The sequence below is a fragment of the Pelobates fuscus genome, chromosome 2 (genome assembly GCF_036172605.1).
Source record: "Pelobates fuscus isolate aPelFus1 chromosome 2, aPelFus1.pri, whole genome shotgun sequence".
Classification (NCBI taxonomy): Eukaryota; Metazoa; Chordata; class Amphibia; order Anura; family Pelobatidae; genus Pelobates; species Pelobates fuscus.
The window spans coordinates 25,076,671-25,098,212 of record NC_086318.1 but is presented as its reverse complement, the minus strand read 5'-3'; the positions used below and the strand labels follow the sequence as shown (position 1 = coordinate 25,098,212).

Sequence of the window (21,542 nt, the reverse complement as noted above, 5' to 3'; positions counted from 1 at the left end):
TTCGGATTTTAGTAAAATAACCCCGAAGTAAAATGTGAAATTAATCATTTAAAAGGTTTTTTTTTGTTTTTTGCTGTAAAATTATTTTATTTTCTAATGTCAGAGTTATTTACTAAAAGTAAGTATTCAAAGTGGATTTTAAATTCAAGGCCAGAGTAGCCGAATTCGAAGTATAGAAAGTAGTGATTTTTTTTTTAATTCGTCTCTTTTGACCTTAAATTGGAATTCGCTATTATCACCTTAGTAAATAAACGTGGAAGTGCAGCAATATGTTCCAGATCCGATATTGGCATTTTTTTTATCACGGTAAGGAAACCGTTCGAATTCTAGATTGCTTTTTGGAATTAATGATACAATATTACTGCTCTCCATATTGTACAGAAAATGGATTAAGTATCCAGTTTGGAGAATGATACACTGTATCTGCTCTCCAGAGTGAGTGCACAGTGACAGATTTATCCTCTCTAGATAACATAATAGATTCTAGATTACATCCAGAACTGAATATACCTCCTGCTAAGGAGAAAATGTTCTGCTCACATTGTATAGAAAATGTAATCATTTCGAAGAGTGGATAGAGATACCAAACTCGTGTTCTCCAGATTATAAGTAAGATGAAATATTTATCCTCTCTAAAAAAAAAATGATCTGCTTTTACAATTGTATATAAATGGGAATTATTTTCTAGATAATGATGCAATGTTTATTCTCTACATATTAAAACAAAGTTAGATCCCAATGATGACACTGTAATAGATCGATTTATATTAAAAATTATATATATTTAGATACATACACACTCTCTTCTCCTCTAAGTTTTAAAAATGCAAATTAGTGTTCGATAATTATTTCTGTTCTACCTAAAAAAAATATATATAATCACAGTTTATAACAAGACAAATTTTATATCTATGAAAGATTTCTGCTCTCCAGATTAAATGTAAGAATTGGTCCTGTCTTTACAATGGTAATTTCATTATAATGCTATTTCAGGCAATTTTTACATGAATGTCTAATATGTAGATCTTACCTATATTGGGGTGTCTTGGGGTCCCAGGTCCTCCTCTGCTCTGCAGATTGTGCAGCATGGAGCTATCGAAGGGAGAGGTAGTCCAGGCAGCGCCCATATCAGGGCTCACATATGCAGGGTAAGGGCTGGGGTAAGTGGCACTCAGACCCCTGCTATAAGGCTCCCTTCCATTGCTTGAGATGGCCAGGGGGCTGCTGTAAGACACTTCTCTGCTAGAAGGGGCAGAGATAGGGGGACTGGAGGAGAAGGCAAACCTTGGAGACACTGGGGTGTGAGAAGATCCTGGATTGTAAGCGGACTCTGCTCCAGTAGGTGGCCACATGTTGTGGCCTGACACAGGGCTGGCTTGTTGAGATGAGCTGCTGCCTTGAAGGTAAGGTAGGCTGGGGATCATGGAGGACACCCTGCTGGTTGGCACATAGACTGGAGATGAGGTAGTTGCCCCATGTATGAAGCTACCAGTTCCATCATAAGATGGTGGGGCATGGCTGGCAGACATTGATAGGCTTTGATACATCCTCACAAGCTCCAGATGTCCACAACCCCACCAAGAATTCCACAGCTCAGCGTGGGATCTTCTCCAAGGGAAATTACCCTCAAGCCTAGATGAAGGGTCGGGCACAGGGTCTCAAAATGGATCCAGATCTTCTCAAATTAACTCCAAGGATAAGTCCAGGGTGATCACCAATTCAGAAGGTCACTCATGGCAGACCTCATCTTCTGGGTGTCCAAGTTTATTATGAGAAGTCCCCTCCCCTTGTTCTTCTATTTATACCTGACACCTACAAGTTAGACAGAAAAGAGAAGAATAAGCCCCAGAACCAAGGCTAAGTACACACCACCCTGAGGATTAAATAATGCGGTTACAGGGGGTCTCTCCCTGATGACATACACCATTGTCTTAAAATGGAAATGGGGCCTTTGTTTTGTCAATTACCTCAACACACTTCACTTTGATCCTTTAAAAAAAAAAAAAAAAAAACAACGGAAAAACGAAACACAAATCGCATTAAATGCCTTAGCAATAGTAAATATGTCGAATTAAGCAAGGGCTCAGTAGACATTTTAACTTTTATTTTAAACCCCTCCCCCCCCCTCAAAAAAAAATAATAATGTAAATAAATATATATTAAAAAATTACAAAATAAATGAAAAAATAAAATAGCAGGGTACACAATATTTGTTTGGACACATCTGTTTTCATTTATTGATATTCTGTAATTGATCATGCCTACTTGTAAGGGGGTTGTAGAGAGTTAAAATCATGCAATCAGATAGGTTACCGCACCCACCACATGGTTTTGCCTAAATATTTGTCAGCCCCCTGTTATGTGAATAGACCCCCATGGAGCAGCTGGGCAGTGTATAGGATTAGAAAGGGCAAACTGGGCCAATGCTGGAGTATGGCAGTGGTCTCCATGGCAACTGCTCAAAATTACACACATTGCTCTAACCCAAGTGCCAGGATCCTTAGAATTAATAAAGATTCCTAACAAACATTAAATAATGAATTATGCAGCATGGACTTACTGACTAAACCCTTCCAGCTTCCAGCATTCCAGGGGCAGAGTTCACAGAATAAGAGATGGCTGCAATATAATATAATATAAAATAAATATATACACAGGGTAATTCACAAAACTCAGAATTCAAAGTGAATTTACAATTTTAAGGTCAGAATAGTCAATTGCATAAATTCTCCCAGTTATTAGGGCTGTCACTTGGGTTTCTCTGGCCTTAAATCTGGAATTCACTTTACTAAAAATAAACTCTGACAATATGGAATTAGCTCAATGCGAAAAAAATGGATTTCAATCCCAAATTTATCGGGAGCAATTCCTTTATTAAAGATTTCTCAAAATATTTTTTATAATATCAATAAATTTATCTATAATTTTTTCCCCAAAACAGAGAGACTTTGAAACGTGTTTAATGTTCTGCGTGGGATTATTAAAATGATTTCTGCCCAAATGGATGTTAGTACATACACATGGGCTTATCGCTCCTAACACCGTGTATGGGTCAGGTTATAGAAACACAGGATCTCACAAGGTTTCAGTTTAAAAAAAATAAATCTCATAAAAGATTAAAGTGATAACATTGTATGAACTATTTCAAACATTTTTTTTGTTTTTTTGGAACGGCAACATTGTACACAATATTTAGAAACATCGAGCACATCAGACAGATAAAATCATAAAAAGGACTACTGTACTAACAAAGTGATATTATAATTATATATATACACATACATACATATACACACACACTTTAATAGGATATTATTATTACAACCTCCCAACAAATAATTTAAAATAATAATAATGATAAATATTAATATAGTAAATATGTTAAAAACTACTGGTGGATATACCATAGTTTTAAGCTGAGACATTTATAGAAATCTACTAATTACTGGAACAAAATCCAAACATCAGGACATGTATTATTGTAAAATTAAAAACAAAATAAAACAATTATGTGTGTAAATACATATATCCCCTTACAGTTTTTTTTTTTACTACAGTGAGATATACATACTAAAATATACATTGTAAACACACACACACACATATATTTTAAAATATTCAAACTAACTACAAACAACCCCTAAAAGGTTTTGTTAAATAACATTGCAGTATTTGTAAATACATTTTTTTACTGGTATAAATTAATTGTGTGTACCCATAACCTACATATCAGTCACAGGTACACACACACACTCTCTATATAGAATAATATTTCAGGATATTAGCATATTGACAAATATAAAGGGTTTGTGCCAGGTGTTCTAAACATATAATTCCCTATTTTACATTCCTACACATCCATTAACACATTATTCACAAACACACTTTTGTGTAAATTAAATAAATACATTGTGTGTAAATATCTAACACATTGGATAACTATGTAGTAACTATGTATCATGGGTAGAATAATAATACCTCAATCACTTTTAATGTGAACGTTTTTAATCCAATCTAGAAATTGTCTTATTCTGAGAACTATTAACCTATTGCTGTCTGTCAGATTGTTATAATCTGAGTATCTACTGTGATAGACTTGCTGCAGTACAAACACAATCACCCTCCACCTCTCTCCCTCTGACAAAATGGAACGAAAAGCCAAAAAGCAGATAAATATTTGATAAGGGGAGATAATCTATCGAAGGAGACAGAGCTTACAGTATAGCCTGCCCTGTCTCAGATCCCCTCACCCCACCAGCAATGGGGGCAGCACAGTGTCACCCAAAACATGATTCCAATGGATTAATCACACTGCTATAGAGCTATCTTTATCTGCTATCTATTAATGCCATCAATTGCTAGGCAGGTTTTACAGGATAAACAAACAGTTAATAAATAAACCTCTCTCTGCAGATCCAATACTCCCCACCCTCTACCCCCCCATGTATGTATTGCACAATCATACAAGATCTGGGGTGTAATACAATTGGGATTTAATACCATCAGCCAGGAGTGTGATACAATGTAGAATGTTCAGTATGTAACAATATAACAATGTAACAACAAACACGGCTTGCCATTCTCACTAACCTTCACAGACCTGGGGGAGAAAGACCCAATAGCCCATTAGGCACTGCAAGCACAATCAGATCCTGGCTCTGGGGGGCTTGGGTCTCCCAGCTTAGAGGGAGCACAGAGAGTCAGTCCTGTCTCCAATCCTTGCACTTTTCCCCTTCTCTCCTCCACTCTCTCCCTCCTGCTGACTGGCTTCTCCCTATCACGTGGGATTAATATCTGTTGCACCATCAGCAGGCGCCAGACTTCATTCCTGTTCAAAAAAAACACAGAGCAGCCAAAGTCCAAACTCCCCACTGGAAACTCAAATATGTATCCAACAAATCCCCTGACCTGCTCTGTCCCTGTCTGTGGCACAACCCCTTCATGCAGATCCCACCGCCTGGCACTTCGTCATCAAATGCCAGAGATTCCCATTAGGGATTAGGATATGTTTGTAGGATCAATGACACGCCTGATCAAGCACAGCCTCCAATCTGACCCTATATTAAAAAGCCATTACCCTCACATTTCACCATAATGGCTTTCTAGTGATCTGAAGATGGACCCAGCTAATTTTATATGGGCAATTTGTCTGTGTGCCTTTGGAGACAGTGCTGGCCATCAGTAATTACAGGGGATACAGGAGGGACACGTTATCTGCTGCTGTTTTTAGCAAAGTAACTGATTTATGGGAATTAATGAGCCTACAATAATATTGCAAAACTAAATGGTGCAAACTGGAGCTGAAAATGGCTTGTTAACCTCTCCCCACTCCTGTCACAGCAAGTACCACCCAAAATATGGGGGGATGGGAGTCGGGGGGTGTAAACCCCATTATACAAAATAATAAGGGGTAAATAGGCTGAGAATCCCCCCAGGTTTATCTGGAGTCCCTGCCTTGCTGTGCTCTGAGAGGGTTAGATTGTTGTATCTGCAGATTGTTTAACACAATTCTACAATAACACCTTCCTAGTGTACTGGGATTTGTGGGGGTTGGAGGTGAGTGTGGACAAATTAAATTTAATCAATATAACTGATTTATGATTTCTATATATTTTATACATTGATACCTAATCACCTCCCAGCTAAATATAGAAAAAACAAAATTGCCTTTTATCTAATATCAAAAATATATATACACTTTAAATTATGCAAAAAACAACATTGTTGGCTTTATATCTGCAGATTTGGGAGATTTCTATGTAAAAATGTACCAAATTCGCAAAGAGATAGAGGTTTATCCACTAAACAGCGAATTGTGGTTCAGTAATAGCCAAGCTTTGACTGGAGCAGAATAGGAGAATTGATCATAAAAGACGAGTTGGAATATTAAGATCGAATTTATCTCCTACAGGATTCCAGAATTTAGAATTTTCGGTTAATTTATTTTACATTTTGCAAATCTCGTCTCAATTAAAATATTCATTTTAAATCTCTGACAAGAGTTTTGTTAAAAACAGAAGATTTGTGGCCTTTATTCACTAAAATCCGAATTTTAGGGACTTACATCAAAATGGCAAAACGGAGACAAAAATTGGAGGATATGATTAAAATCCCAATCTCAGACAGAGATACAGATTAGCTATTTTTTTTTAAATCTGGATTTAAATACTTTACAATTCGTTTTTTTTTTATTTATAATAATTTCTATTTTTTGCGCTGGGGGTGAATTCAGCTAAATTCCAAAATATCTGAATTTGAAATATATTAAATATATTAATTTATTTTGGTGCAAGGTTTGAAATTCATTTTGAATTCTCGACAATTCTCGCTTTTGTAAATAACGCCATTGGTGTATTAATTGTCTCGTCCATTTTCCAGGTATGGGATCAAGATTTTATTTTTGTATCTCATTCAGATTATTAATAACATTGTATTACACACCGCCAGGACCCTCAGCAAACCTGGAGATTATAATCCATTGCCCAATATTTAATTTTAAATCATTTTATAAATGATAGAAATGAGCAGATTTCTAAAAATTATATAATTCTAGCGTCAATGCAATATTTCATATAAAAGTGGTTATTTCACCTATTACAATTTATTAGAATTAATAGGTGTGGGTATTTAAATTTCAGTCGCTGTTTGAATTTAAAACAAAACGAATTCTTCTCTCTCCGGCTGAAACATATCGCTCTATTCACAAAGCTCCGACTTGGACCATATACAGGGCTATTCGATAAAGGGCCAATTGTCAGGAATTCTGAGTTAATTTAAAAGTTTTCCATTATTAAAAATAGAAATTTTGAGCGAACGTTTGAGATTTACTCAAAATTCCCGAGAATAGTCACTTTGGCGAATAACTTAATAACTGGTTCTGGATATTGGCCATCAGATTTATATTTTGGCCTGATTATTGGCAATGCCACAGTAATTAATTCATAAATAAACCCATAAAACAGACTGACAATTAGCAAGGGATTGTAACAGGGGATGCAATGTTTATTATCTAAATAGCTAGAAAGAATATTCACATTATGTATTTAAAAAAAAAAAAAAAACCCTATTTTATAGTTGTTGTTGTTTTTTTACATGAAATATTAGCATATGAACAATACTCTATATCTCAAGCAATAAACGTCTAGATTGTGTCTAGATTTCATAAATACAGCAACATTGTATTATAAAAGTTATATTACCATAAAACACACACTTACAAGCTTAGAAAGAGATACTAACAGAAAGCGATTTAATTAAGCTGCTATTCTTTCTCTATGTGACCATAGTAAGTGGAATTAACGTGTCTCTATATGTACCTAGGAGGTGTAGGTGCCATAACCTTATTAAACTATTACGACCAATAATTCTATCAGTGTGGTGCATCAATCAGCCAATCACTGGCACTGTGCATTAATTAGTAGCACTAGAATGCCTTTTATTATTCCAATTCTGTTTTGTGATCACCACTAAACACTATCACACCACTATACTAACTATGGGCCAATTAGCAGTGATTGCAGGCACTGAACACAGATTTAGGGATATTCTTTGTTTTTTGTTGTTTTTTCCCCCATCTGAAAGATCTAATTAAACACAAAAAGAATAAAACACTTAATAACACTTAATAAAAGAATAAAACACTAAAATAAACAAATTTATATATATATATATATATATATATCACACAAATATACCCACACACACACACACACACACACTTTTTACATTTCTTTTTATTTATTTATTTTTGTAAGACCCATTTTTTTCCTTGTATTGAGATCCATGTCTGGCAGTGAGCTCTATGAGAATGAATTAGCTGCTGGACTGCTGGAAATACTTGGATCTGTAGCTGTTGCCAGCTCTGAGCTCAGACAGACAATCTGCAGGACTTGTGTCCAGATATAAACTTATTGGAGAGAGCAGAAACTCACACACACTTACACTGAGGTTTATATATTCTCAGAGTGACACACTTGAGAATCATTTACTATACTCTTAATACTTCAAAACCACAGCCAGACTAAGTATCACACAGGGAATACAATGCAATTTAATCTCCTGTACACCCCCAACCACTTCAGCTAACCTGCTCAGTACAGGACTAGAAAAACTACATTACCCACAATGCTCAAAAAGACTAAAAATGGCCAATAATGCTGATTTATCAATCCATCCACCTTTCCCCACTCTCCTGCCCCTTTAACATGCATCAATTATTTATTTATTTATTAAATAATATTTTTGTTATAGTGTTTACTTTGTAGCACTGTGTTACTGTCTCCTGTACAGGGTGTGATATAGTTTCAGTAACAAACCAGTTATAACTAACACACTGCCAACTGTATTTTAATTTTATACTCAAATATTACATCAAGCATTTAAAAATATTTGGGGAAAAAATTAATAATATGAAATAAATCGACAGTGTTTCTAATTGAGAGATTGTATATAGCATATTTGATTACTCTTTATATTAGTAAATAAACACAAATTAAAGGCTATATTAAGATGAAAGTTTGGCTGCATTAAACAAAATCGACAATAAATGTTTTGCTACAAATCACACACGATGGTTAATGAATAAACTTCGTGTAATGAGACAATCTCGTGTATTCTGCGGGTTTGAATGTAAATGGAATGATGTATATTATAATAGAGGCTGTAAGATCTAATAACTCGATTTATGTCGATAACACATTTTAGATTTCATTTGACACTATATTGGTGTATTTCGATTTGAGAAATGTTGCTGATAGAGCGGTTGATCATATCGTTATTTAATATTAATATCTAATGTATCTGATCTACATAGATTGGCGTAATTCGATGTAATGAATATCGGTGATAAATATTAGTACCTATCGAATTATTCCATATATTGGTGTCATTCGATTTAATAAATATTGGTGTAATTTAAGAATCTTGGAACGTTGCACCGAATCAATACAAAATTGGAGCACACGGCTGAAACTGTTGCAGTCACCATAGAAACTAAAGGAAGTTTCTGCACTTTGCTCCAAATTCAGCCCAAGAATAGACTGAGGAGGAAATAAGAAGGGGATAGGGAGGAGATTAACTCCTAATCTTATTAATAGTGCTAAAGGCCCAGAAACATTAACCAGGTAGAGAATGGCCAATTCACCATCTTCTAGATCTGCAATTAACACTTTCAGTGCCAGGCTAAAAGAAACAGTCATGACTAATCCAATGACGCTCATCCAGCCAAGGCTGAGCACACATCATGAGAATTTCACAAATTACTGAGTCCTAAACCATAATCACTGCCCTGAGGGGGAGGGTGGCTGGAGTGGGGCTTTGAAGGCTGCTATAGGTATGAGGGAGGCTGTGGAGACAGGGATGGAGGCTGCTGTAGGTATGAGGGAGGCTGTGGAGACAGGGATGGAGGCTGCTGTAGGTATGAGTTAAGCTGTGGAGACAGGGATGGAGGCTGCTGTAGGTATGAGTGAGGCTGTGGAGACAGGGATGGAGGCTGCTGTAGGTATGAGTTAGGCTGTGGAGACAGGGATGGAGGCTGCTGTAGGTATGAGAGAGGCTGTGGAGACAGGGATGGAGGCTGCTGTAGGTATGAGTTAGGCTGTGGAGACAGGGATGGAGGCTGCTGTAGGTATGAGTTAAGCTGTGGAGACAGAGATGGAGGCTGCTGTAGGTATGAGAGAGGCTGTGGAGACAGGGATGGAGGCTGCTGTAGGTATGAGGGAGGCTGTGGAGACAGGGATGGAGGCTGCTGTAGGTATGAGTTAAGCTGTGGAGACAGGGATGGAGGCTGCTGTAGGTATGAGTGAGGCTGTGGAGACAGGGATGGAGGCTGCTGTAGGTATGAGTTAGGCTGTGGAGACAGGGATGGAGGCTGCTGTAGGTATGAGAGAGGCTGTGGAGACAGGGATGGAGGCTGCTGTAGGTATGAGTTAGGCTGTGGAGACAGGGATGGAGGCTGCTGTAGGTATGAGTTAAGCTGTGGAGACAGAGATGGAGGCTGCTGTAGGTATGAGAGAGGCTGTGGAGACAGGGATGGAGGCTGCTGTAGGTATGAGTTAGGCTGTGGAGACAGGGATGGAGGCTGCTGTAGGTATGAGAGAGGCTGTGGAGACAGGGATGGAGGCTGCTGTAGGTATTAGTTAGGCTGTGGAGACAGGGATGGAGGCTGCTGTAGGTATGAGTTAGGCTGTGGAGACAGGGATGGAGGCTGTTGTAGGTATGAGTTAGGCTGTGGAGACAGGGATGGAGGCTGCTGTAGGTATGAGTTAGGCTGTGGAGACAGGGATGGAGGCTGCTGTAGGTATGAGAGAGGCTGTGGAGACAGGGATGGAGGCTGCTGTAGGTATGAGAGAGGCTGTGGAGACAGGGATGGAGGCTGCTGTAGGTATGAGAGAGGCTGTGGAGACAGGTATGGAGGCTGCTGTAGGTATAAGTGAGGCTGTGGAGACAGGGATGGAGGCTACTGTAGGTACGAGCGAGGCTGTGGACACAGGGATGGAGGCTGTTGTAGTTATAAATGAGGCTGTGGAGACAGGGATGGAGGCCGGTGTGAGGCATTGAAGGCCGTGGAGACAGGGAAGAAGAATGGTGTGGGGCAATGAAGGCTGTGAGGTATGGAGGCTGGTATGGGGCATTGAAGGCTGTAGAGACAGGGATGGAGGTTGGTATGGGGCATTGAAGGCTGTGGAGACAGGGATGGAGGTTGGTATGGGGCATTGAAGGCTGTGGAGACAGGGATGGAGGTTGGTATGGGGCATTGAAGGCTGTGGAGTAGGTATGGAGGCTGGTATGGGGCATTTAAGGCTGTGGAGACAGGGATAGAGGCTTGTGTGAGGCATTGAAGGCTGTGGAGACAGGGATAGAGGCTGGTGTGAGGCATTGAAGGCTGTGGAGACAGGGATAGAGGCTGGTGTGAAACATTGAAGGCTGTGGAGACAGGGATGGAGGCTGGTGTGAGGCATTGAAGGCTGTGGAGACAGGGATGGAGGTTGGTTTGGGGCATTGAAGGCTGTGGATACAGGGATGGAGGCTGGTGTGGGTCATTGAAGGCTGTGGAGACAGGGATAGAGGCTGGTGTGAGGCATTGAAGGCTGTGGAGACAGGGATGTATGCTGATGTGGGGCATTGAAGGCTGTGCAGACAGGAATTAAGGCTGGAGGGGCCTTATCTCCACTGACTGACTGAGTGTAGCAGGTCCAGAATACCAGTAACATAACTTATCTCAATGTAATGTCACAACTTCAGAGACACTTTCACAAACAAATGTCACATGTGTTTACCTGTCAATCATCCCAGGGGGAGCACGGATGGGGTGAATGGAAAGACTTGCTCTGAGTGATGGATTGAACTCAGATCAGTTTAGACACACCAAAAACAGAATTATTTATGTACCACCAGCATATTCTGTAGCGCTGTACAATAGGTATAAAAAAAAACAAAAAAAAAAACGACAGACAGTTAAACAGTTCTACCCCCCACTTCCCCCAAAACAAAAATATACACGTTTGACATGTGGGGATAATAGCTGAAGAGGAACAATGTCCAAAATCGAAATATCACAAACACAAAACTTAGACTGAACTCAATAAATACATGTAATTATTATTTATAAGCCACAACGAACCCCAACCAGGAAAAATAAAAGATATCAATGAATTCTGCTTGGAGAGGCATTATAAATCAATCCATATATCTCAACATGAAGGGATTCACTATCTGCAAAGGGCTCCATCAGATCATTGAATAATGACATGCTCTAATGATAAATGTGCTCACAATCACCACTGCTACCAATAAAAATAAAACATTGTGTCATTTATAACCATAGCAAGTACTGTCCATGATATATAGAGGCATAGAGAATGATTTGATTATACATAATGAGGGCTATAAGGATTATGTTAGAATACCACAGCCAGAGCAGGCTTTATCTTCAATTGCTGGTCCTGACTGACTGTATATACATTTTATGTGTGAGATATAGAATCCCAGGATATTTATTATATATAGTCAGTCAGTATGTATCGGACCTGGCAGTAACATGGTCACTAACTGTATATACATTCTATGTGTGAGATATAGAATCCCAGGATATTTATTATATAGTCAGTCAGTATGTATCGGACCTGGCAGTAACATGGTCACTGACTGTATATACATTTTATGTGTGAGATATAGAATCCCAGGATATTTATTATATAGTCAGTCAGTATGTATCGGACCTGGCAGTAACATGGTCACTGACTGTATATACATTCCATGTGTGAGATATAGAATCCCAGGATATTTATTATATATAGTCAGTCAGTATGTATCGGACCTGGCAGTAACATGGTCCCTGACTGTATATACATTTTATGTGTGAGATATAGAATCCCAGGATATTTATTATATAGTCAGTCAGTATGTATCGGACCTGGCAGTAACATGGTCGCCAACTGTATATACATTCCATGTGTGAGATATAGAATCCCAGGATATTTATTATATATAGTCAGTCAGTATGTATCGGACCTGGCAGTAACATGGTCACTAACTGTATATACATTTTATGTGTGAGATATAGAATCCCAGGATATTTATTATATAGTCAGTCAGTATGTATCGGACCTGGCAGTAACATGGTCACTGACTGTATATACATTCCATGTGTGAGATATAGAATCCCAGGATATTTATTATATATAGTCAGTCAGTATGTATCGGACCTGGCAGTAACATGGTCACTAGCTGTATATACATTCTATGTGTGAGATATAGAATCCCAGGATATTTATTATATAGTCAGTCAGTATGTATCGGACCTGGCAGTAACATGGTCACTAACTGTATATACATTCCATGTGTGAGATATAGAATCCCAGGATATTTATTATATAGTCAGTCAGTATGTATCGGACCTGGCAGTAACATGGTCGCCAACTGTATATACATTCCATGTGTGAGATATAGAATCCCAGGATATTTATTATATAGTCAGTCAGTATGTATCGGACCTGGCAGTAACATGGTCACTAGTGATGTCGCGAACACAAAATTTTCGGTTCGCGAATGGCGAACGGGAACTTCGGCAAACGTTCGCGAACCGGCGAACCGGGCGAACCGCCATTGACTTCAATGGGCAGGCGAATTTTAAAACCCACAGGGACTGTTTCTGGCCACAAAAGTGATGGAAAAGTTGTTTCAAGGGGACTAACACCTTGACTGTGGCATGCCAGAGGGGGATCCATGGCAAAACTCCCATGGAAAATAACACAGTTGATGCAGAGTCTGGTTTTAATCCATAAAGGGCAGAAATCACCTAACATTCCTAAATCGCAATGGATATGGATTGACACCTGACATATGACATATTGAAACCTTGAAATATGGATTGACACCTTGACATATGGATTGACACCTGTCCTCAGAGACCCTGATACATACTGACACAGCAGAATAGGGACTGTTCCCCTTACATAGGGTCACTTGGCAGGTATGGATTGACACCTGTCCTCAGAGACCCTGATACACACTGACACAGAGCAGAATAGAGACTGTTTCCCGTTCTCAGAGACCATGATACACACTGACACAGAGCAGAATAGAGACTGTTACCCCTACATAGGGTCACTTGGCAGATATGGTGTGGTCGTGGGAGGAGGAGGATGACTTTCACCTCTTCCCCTGTTAGATTCCCGTTGTGCTGTGACATCACTCTTATACGCTGTGTAAAGCATACTTTTTAATTTAATTTGCAAATGCTGCATCCTTTCCGACTTGTAATTCAGTAACATTTCCGCCACTGTCTGCTTATACCGGGGGTCTAGTAGCGTGGACACCCAGTACAGGTCGTTCTCCTTCAGCCTTTTTATACGAGGGTCCCTCAACAGGCACGACAGCATGAAAGACCCCATTTGCACAAGGTTGGATGCCGAGCTACTCATTTCCCGTTCCTCCTCCTCACACAGAGCAGAATAGGGACTGTTCCCCCTACATAGGGTCACTTGGCAGGTATGGATTGACACCTGTCCTCAAAGCCCCTGATACACACTGACACAGAGCAGAATAGAGACTGTTCCCCGTCCTCAGAGACCATGATACACACCGACACAGAGCAGAATAGAGACTGTTACCCCTACATAGGGTCACTTGGCAGGTATGGATTGACACCTGTCCTCAAAGCCCCTGATACACACTGACAAAGAGCAGAATAGAGACTGTTCCCCGTCCTCAGAGACCATGATACACACTGACACAGAGCAGAATAGAGATTGTTCCCCCTACATAGGGTCACTTGGCAGGTATGGATTGACACCTGTCCTCAAAGCCCCTGATACACACTGACACAGAGCAGAATAGAGACTGTTACCCGTCCTCAGAGACCCTGATACACACTGACACAGAGCAGAATAGAGACTGTTACCTGTCCTCAAAGCCCCTGATACACACTGACACAGAGCAGAATAGAGACTGTTACCCGTCCTCAGAGACCCTGATACACACTGACACAGAGCAGAATAGAGACTGTTCCTCCTACAAAGGGTCACTTGGCAGATATGGATTGACACCGGTCCTCAAAGCTCCTGATACACACTGACACAGAGCAGAATAGAGACTGTTACCCGTCCTCAGAGACCCTGATACACACTGACACAGAGCAGAATAGAGACTGTTACCTGTCCTCAAAGCCCCTGATACACACTGACACAGAGCAGAATAGAGACTGTTACCCGTCCTCAGAGACCCTGATACACACTGACACAGAGCAGAATAGAGACTTGGCTATTCTGGGTCACTTGGCAGATATGGATTACTTGGCAGATATGGATTGACACCTGTCCTCAAAGGGTCACTACATAGGGTCACTTGGCAGATATGGATTGACACCTGTCCTCAAAGCCCCTGATACACACTGACAAAGAGCAGAATAGAGACTGTTCCCCCTACATAGGGTCACTTGGCAGATATGGATTGACACCGGTCCTCAAAGCCCATGATAAACACTGACACAGAGCAGAATAGACACTATTACCCGTTATCAGAGACCATGATACACACTGACACAGAGCAGAATAGAGACTGTTACCCGTCCTCAGAGACCCTGATACACACTGACACAGAGCAGAATAGAGACTGTTCCCCCTACATAGGGTCACTTGGCAGATATGGATTGACACCTGTCCTAAGGATCCCTGTATTGGGGAACATTGTCGCCCAAACTAATTTATATGCCCATCAATTCCGAGTTACAAATCCGGACTCTTTTTTGGCAAAGATACACACTGTGCCAGAATTTAAAAGATTCTGGGCATTGACTATGCTGATGGGCATCATAAATAAGCCCTCCATCTTTTCCTACTGGAGCAGTAGCCCCATCTGCTCAACCCCCATTTACTCCCAATGTATGTTTAGGAAGAGGTATGAAATGATTCTGCATTTCATGCTCTTCAGCGACAACAGCCTGTGCCCCCCTAGGGAGCATCCCCAGTTTGACAGGCTGTATAAAATCCGCCCCCTGATTACCCACTTTGCTGCCAGGTTTGCAAAGGCTTATACACCTGGAAGGAATATATGGTGGGTGAATCCCTGAAGAAGTATAAGGGAAGGCTGGGATTCAAGCAGTATGTTCCTTCCAAGCGCTCTAGGTATGGTGTAAAGATATATAAGCTCTGTGATAGCGAGACTGGGTATACTCAGGCCTTCCAGGTGTACGAGGGAAAGGATAGCCACCTTGACCCTCCAGGTTGCCCAGAATATATGGGAACCAGTGGCAAGATTGTCTGGGACCTGATATTCCCCCTGATGAACAAAGGGTACCACTTGTATACTGACAATTTTTATACAAGTGTCCCTTTGTTCAAGCTACTGTACTCTTTTGATACAGTAGCTTGCGGCACAATTAAAAGGAACAGCACAGGTTTCCCAGGACAATTTGCACGCACCCGGCTACGAAGGGGGGAGACCTCAGCTCTGCGCCAAGAGGAGCTGTTGGCAGTTAAGTACAGAGACAAGAAGAACGTCCTGTAAGCCTGTGTACTTATTATTATTATTATTATTATTATTGCCATTTATATAGCGCCAACAGATTCCGTAGCGCTTTACAATATTTTGAGAGGGGGGGGGATGTAACAATAAATAAGACAATTACAAGAAAACTGACAGGAATAATAGGTTGAAGAGGACCCTGCTCAAATGAGCTTACAGTCTATAGGAGGTGGGGTATTAGAAACATTAGGATAGGAAATATCAAGTAGGAGTGAAGCAGAGCTGGAGGAGAGAGCAAAGCACTATTCCATAGGGACAGGTATGTAAGGGAGAGATTACTCTGGGAGGCCATACGCTTTCCTGAAGAGATGGGATTTAAGGCCCTTCTTAAATGATTGAAGACTAGGGGAGAGTCTGATGGCAGTAGGCAAGTTATTCCATAGGAGAGGAGCAGCCCGTGAGAAGTCCTGCAAGCGTGAGTTGGCCGTACGGGTGCGAGCAGCGGTCAGGAGGTGGTCGCGGGCAGAGCGGAGGGTACGAGGAGGGGCATACCTCTGGATCAGTGAAGAGATATAAGAGGGGCTGGAATTGTTCAGTGCTTTAAATGTATGGGTTAGCACTTTGAATTGACTCCTATAGGATACAGGGAGCCAATGTAAGGACTGGCAGAGGGGCGAGGTGTGAGAGGACCGACTGGATAGGAAAATCAGTCTAGCTGCAGCATTCATTACAGACTGTAGCGGGGCAGTACGGCTTTTGGGGAGACCAATCAGGAGAGGGTTACAGTAATCCATGCGGGAAATTACTAGAGCATGGACAAACTCCTTGGTAGCATCTTGCGTAAGAAAGGGGCGGATGCGGGCTATGTTTTTGAGTTGGAACCTACAGGACTTGGCAACAAACTGGATGTGAGACTCAAAGGTGAGACCAGAGTCAAGTATGACGCCAAGACAGCGCGCTTGTAGGGATGGACTTATGTGGATATCACTGACTTGAAGGGAGAGTGAGAGAGGAGGATCAGTATTAGGAGGAGGAAAGACAAGGAGTTCAGTTTTAGAGAGGTTAAGTTTGAGAAAGCGTGACGACATCCAGTCAGAGATGGAAGAGAGGCAAGCAGTGACACGTTGCAGGACGGCCGGGGAGAGGTCCGGTGAGGAGAGGTATATCTGAGTGTCATCAGCGTACAGGTGGTAGTTGAATCCAAAAGAGGCAATAAGTTTTCCAAGAGAGGCAGTATAAAGAGAAAATAGAAGGGGACCAAGGACAGAGCCTTGGGGAACTCCAACCGAGACAGGGCGAGGGGAGGAGGTATCCTTGGAAAAGGAGACACTAAATGAGCGTTGGGAGAGATAGGAGGAAAACCAAGAGAGGACAGAGTCACAGAGACCGAGTGATTGAAGAGTTTGAAGGAGAAGAGAATGATCAACTGTGTCAAAGGCAGCAGAGAGGTCAAGGAGAATTAATATGGAGTAGTGACCTTTGGATTTAGCGGAGATTAGGTCATTAGTCACTTTGATAAGAGCGGTCTCAGTAGAGTGGAGAGGGCGGAAGCCAGACTGAAGAGGGTCAAGGAGAGAGTTGGAATTAAGGAAGTGAGACACACGGGTAAAGACAAGTCTTTCCAAAAGCTTTGATGAGTAAGGGAGCAGGGATATGGGACGATAGTTCGAGGGGGAGGACGGGTCAAGAGATGTTTTTTTCAGGATAGGTATTACAGTGGCATGTTTAAGGTCAGCAGGAACAGTGCCAGAAGAGAGAGAGCAGTTAAAGATGTGTGTTAGGATAGGCACAAGACAAGGGGAGAGAGATCTGATGAGGTGAGATGGGACAGGATCAAGTGGGCAAGTGGTGGGGCGAGAGGAATGGAGAAGTGCAGCCACTTATGCACAAAGCGTTGTACGATCAGATTACACACATGTGCCATGCACGGCACATGTGTCAACTTGCCCAACTTCAATGCCGCCAACAAATTTGTTCCGTTGTCACAAACCACTTTGCCGATCTCCAGTTGCTGTGGAGTCAGCCACTTTTCCACCTGTGCGTTCAGGGCGGACAGGAGTGCTTGTCCGGTGTGACTTTCTGCTTTCAAGCAAGTCAAACACAAAACGGCGTGACACTGCCGTATCCGGGATGTGGAATAGTACCTGGGGAGCTGGGGGGGTGCCATTGATGTGGAGCAAGACGCAGCAGCAGAAGAGGACTCAGCCTAGGAGGTTATGGAAGAGAATGGAGTAGGAGGAGTAGAGGAGGTGGCAGCAGGCCTGCCTGCAAGTCGTGGCGGTGTCACCAACTCCTCTGCAGAGCCACGCATTCCATGCTTGGCAGCCGTCAGCAGGTTTACCCAATGCGCAGTGTAGGTGATATACCTGCCCTGACCATGCTTTGCAGACCAGGTATCAGTGGTCAGATGGACCCTTGCCCCAACACTGTGTGCCAGACATGCCATTACTTCCTTTTGCACAATCTAGTACAGGTTGAGGATTGCCGTTTGTGAAAAGAAATTTCCGCCGGGTACCTTCCACTGCGGTGTCCCAATAGCTACAAATTTTTTGAATGCCTCAGACTCCACCAGCTTGTATGGTAAAAGTTGGCGGGCTAATAGTACAGACAAGCCAGCTGTCAGACGCCGGGCAAGGGGGTGACTTTCTGACATTGGCTTCTTACGCTCAAACATGTCCTTGACAGACACCTGACTGTGGGCAGATGAGCAGGCCTGACACACAGACGCTTGGAGACAACTAACTGCTATTCAATCTATAGCAGTGAAAAATTTTTTTTGGTTTTTAAATGCAAGCTATTGGGACACCAGATATGAGGGGCACTGTGAACTGGCAAAGGTTGGCAGAGTACATTTTGTAGGCCTGACACACAGACGCTTGGAGACAACTAACTGCTATTCAATCTATAACAGTGAAAAAGTTTTTGGGTTTTAAATGCACGCTATTGTGACACCAGATATGAGTGGCAAAGTACACTGGCAGAGGTCTGCAGAGCACACGCTGAAGGCCTGACACACCCGCTTTAAGGACACTGACTGCTATTAGCTTACACTGGAAAACTTTTTTTCTTTGTAAAAGCACGCTATAGAGACACCAGATATGAGTGGCAACTGTCAAAGTACACTGCCAGGGGTCTGCAGAGCACACGCTGAAGGCCTGACACACCCGCTTTAAGGACACTGACTGCTATTAGCTTACACTGGAAAACTTTTTTTCTTTGTAAAAGCACGCTATAGAGACACCAGATATGAGTGGTGGCACTGACTGGGCAAATGGGCACAGTATCCACTGTGAGCCTGACACAGAAGCTGGCAGACAACTAACTGCTATTCAATCTATTACAGTGAAATTTTTTTTTTCTTTTTAAATGTCAAGCATAAGCTATTGTGAAACCAGATATGAGTGGTGGCACTGGGCAAATGGGCACAGTATCCACTGAGCCTGACACAGAAGCTGGCAGACAACTAACTGCTATTCAATTTATTACAGTGAAAACATTTTTTTTATTTTTAAATGTCAAGCTTTAGCTATTGTGACACCAGTGAGTGAGTGGTGGCACTGGGCAAATGGGGCTTTTTGGGGTGCTGTTTTTACAGCAGAGATCAGAGTCCTTCAGGACTGTAGTGGACACTGAATACCCTAGCCTAGCTATCAATTTCCCTATCTAATGAGCAGCAGCTACACTTTCCCTCCTCTCACTAAGCATGCAGCTTCAGAATGAATCTAAAATGGATGCTGGGAGGGAGGTGGGAGGGTGTGGAAGGGAGGGTCTGCTGCTAATTTGCTGGAATGTGTCTGCTGACCGTGAGGCACAGGGTCAAAGTTTGCTCAATGATGACGAATAGGGGGCGGATCGAACCGCCCATGTGTTCGCCCGCGGTGGCGAAGGCGAACACGCTATGTTCGCCAGGAACTATTCGCCAGCAAACAGTTCGGTACATCACTATTAGTAAGAGCAAGTGCCATCCTTCCCATTCTGTGATTGTTTATTATATACTGATTGATAACGCATACTATAAATCTATATTATATACTGATAGATAATGCATACTATAACTCTATTATATACTGATCGATAACGCATATTATAACTATTATATACTGATAGATAATGCATACTATAACTCTATTATATACTGATCGATAACGCATATTATAACTATTATATACTGATAGATAACACATACTATAACTCTATATTATATACTGATAGATAACGCACACTATAACTATATATTTGACACTGATCGATAACGCATACTATAACTATTATATACTGATAGATAATGCATACTATAACTCTATATTATATACTGATCAATAACACATACTATAACTATTATATACTGATAGATAATGCATACTATAACTATATATTGCATGCTCTGACTTTATATTACATGGCGCATGCTCTGACTATATATAACATGGCGCATGCTCTGACTGCATATTACATGGCGCATGCTCTGACTCTATATTACATGGTGCATGGCGCATGCTCTGACTATGTATAATATAATGATTCACCTACTGGTTCTGTGCATTAAACATGTTTTGTTCGAATTATGTATTTGTCTTGTTAACCTATTGTACAGCGCTGCGGAATATGTTGGCGCATTATAAATAATTGTGATTGATAGCTCTGCTTGCTCTGTCACTGTCACGGCTTTATTAATGAGGTGTTTGGTCACTGCACTCAGTATATAGATGTTCTAGGGTTGATCCAGAAGGAGCCGGGGTGTCTGCTCTCCCTGGCCTCTGTCAGACACTGGGGTCAGAGTCTGGGGAGACCTGGCTCACTCCCAGGGTCCTGCTGGGGATGGAGGCAGTGCAGAGGAAGCAGGAAGGAGACGAGAGGCTGGAGAAGAGAACACTGACAGCTGGGCTGTCTATCCCTGTGTACAGTATGGAGTTCATCATACACTGTGTATAAGAAGAGAGAGGGGGCATGCACTCTGTATAACAAGAAAGAGGCAATCGATATTATCAAGTGCGAGGGAGCATGCACTGTGTATACCAACATGAGGGAGGGTATACACTGACTGTGTATAATAACAACCGGGAGAGGGGTGCATTAATCGTGTTTGCACTGTGTATAACAAAAGAGGTATGCACCAACAGCAAAAAACAATTAAATATAATCACATACACAGATCAAACATCTCTCTAAATTGTAAAAGGTTGGAAAATAATCTACTTTTTTTTATTTTACATAATATTAATATTCATTAAAAGGATTCTCTAACCACCATGACCACTTCTGCTGTTTGAAGTAGTCATAGTGTAGGAGTCTGATTGTGCAGTGCTTCAGCTTACACCCCCAGCACACGTGACCTAGGCGGTTCCAGGCTGCCTAAGGTCAACTCTGTGCATATTTCACGACTATGACTACAGACGTTGACTGCTGGCATGAGTTCTGAGCTGGTTAAATGGTCCAATTAAAGGGTTCTCATGATTGGACCTCCCCACGGCTCCTGTAACTTCACAAGGCAGCATTGCCTGGAGCTGAGTTAGGGTAAAAAAACAACCTTATTTTAAATATATTTAGGTGTTTGGTTGTTTATTTTGGGGTGGGGGTGG

The 21,542-nt window shown here is 41.4% G+C and overlaps 1 protein-coding gene across 8 annotated transcripts in view; it reads right to left on the bottom strand.

Moving 5' to 3' along the window:
- GATA4 (GATA binding protein 4) overlaps positions 1-21,542 on the bottom strand; it is a 116,599-nt gene that overhangs the window by 39,359 nt on the left and 55,698 nt on the right. For 2 of the 8 annotated variants that reach the window (XM_063442026.1, XM_063442025.1), the window contains exons 2-3: positions 2,561-2,619; positions 1,031-1,812 (exon numbers count right to left, since the gene is read on the bottom strand). In XM_063442026.1, the coding sequence (XP_063298096.1) occupies positions 1,031-1,547 (517 nt within the window). In that variant the 5' untranslated portion in view covers positions 1,548-1,812; positions 2,561-2,619. Of the gene's footprint in view, positions 1-1,030; positions 1,813-2,560; positions 2,620-4,590; positions 5,031-21,542 lie in introns of those variants that run through there. The other 6 variants (XM_063442024.1, XM_063442027.1, XM_063442022.1 and 3 more) reach the window with 5 other exon arrangements.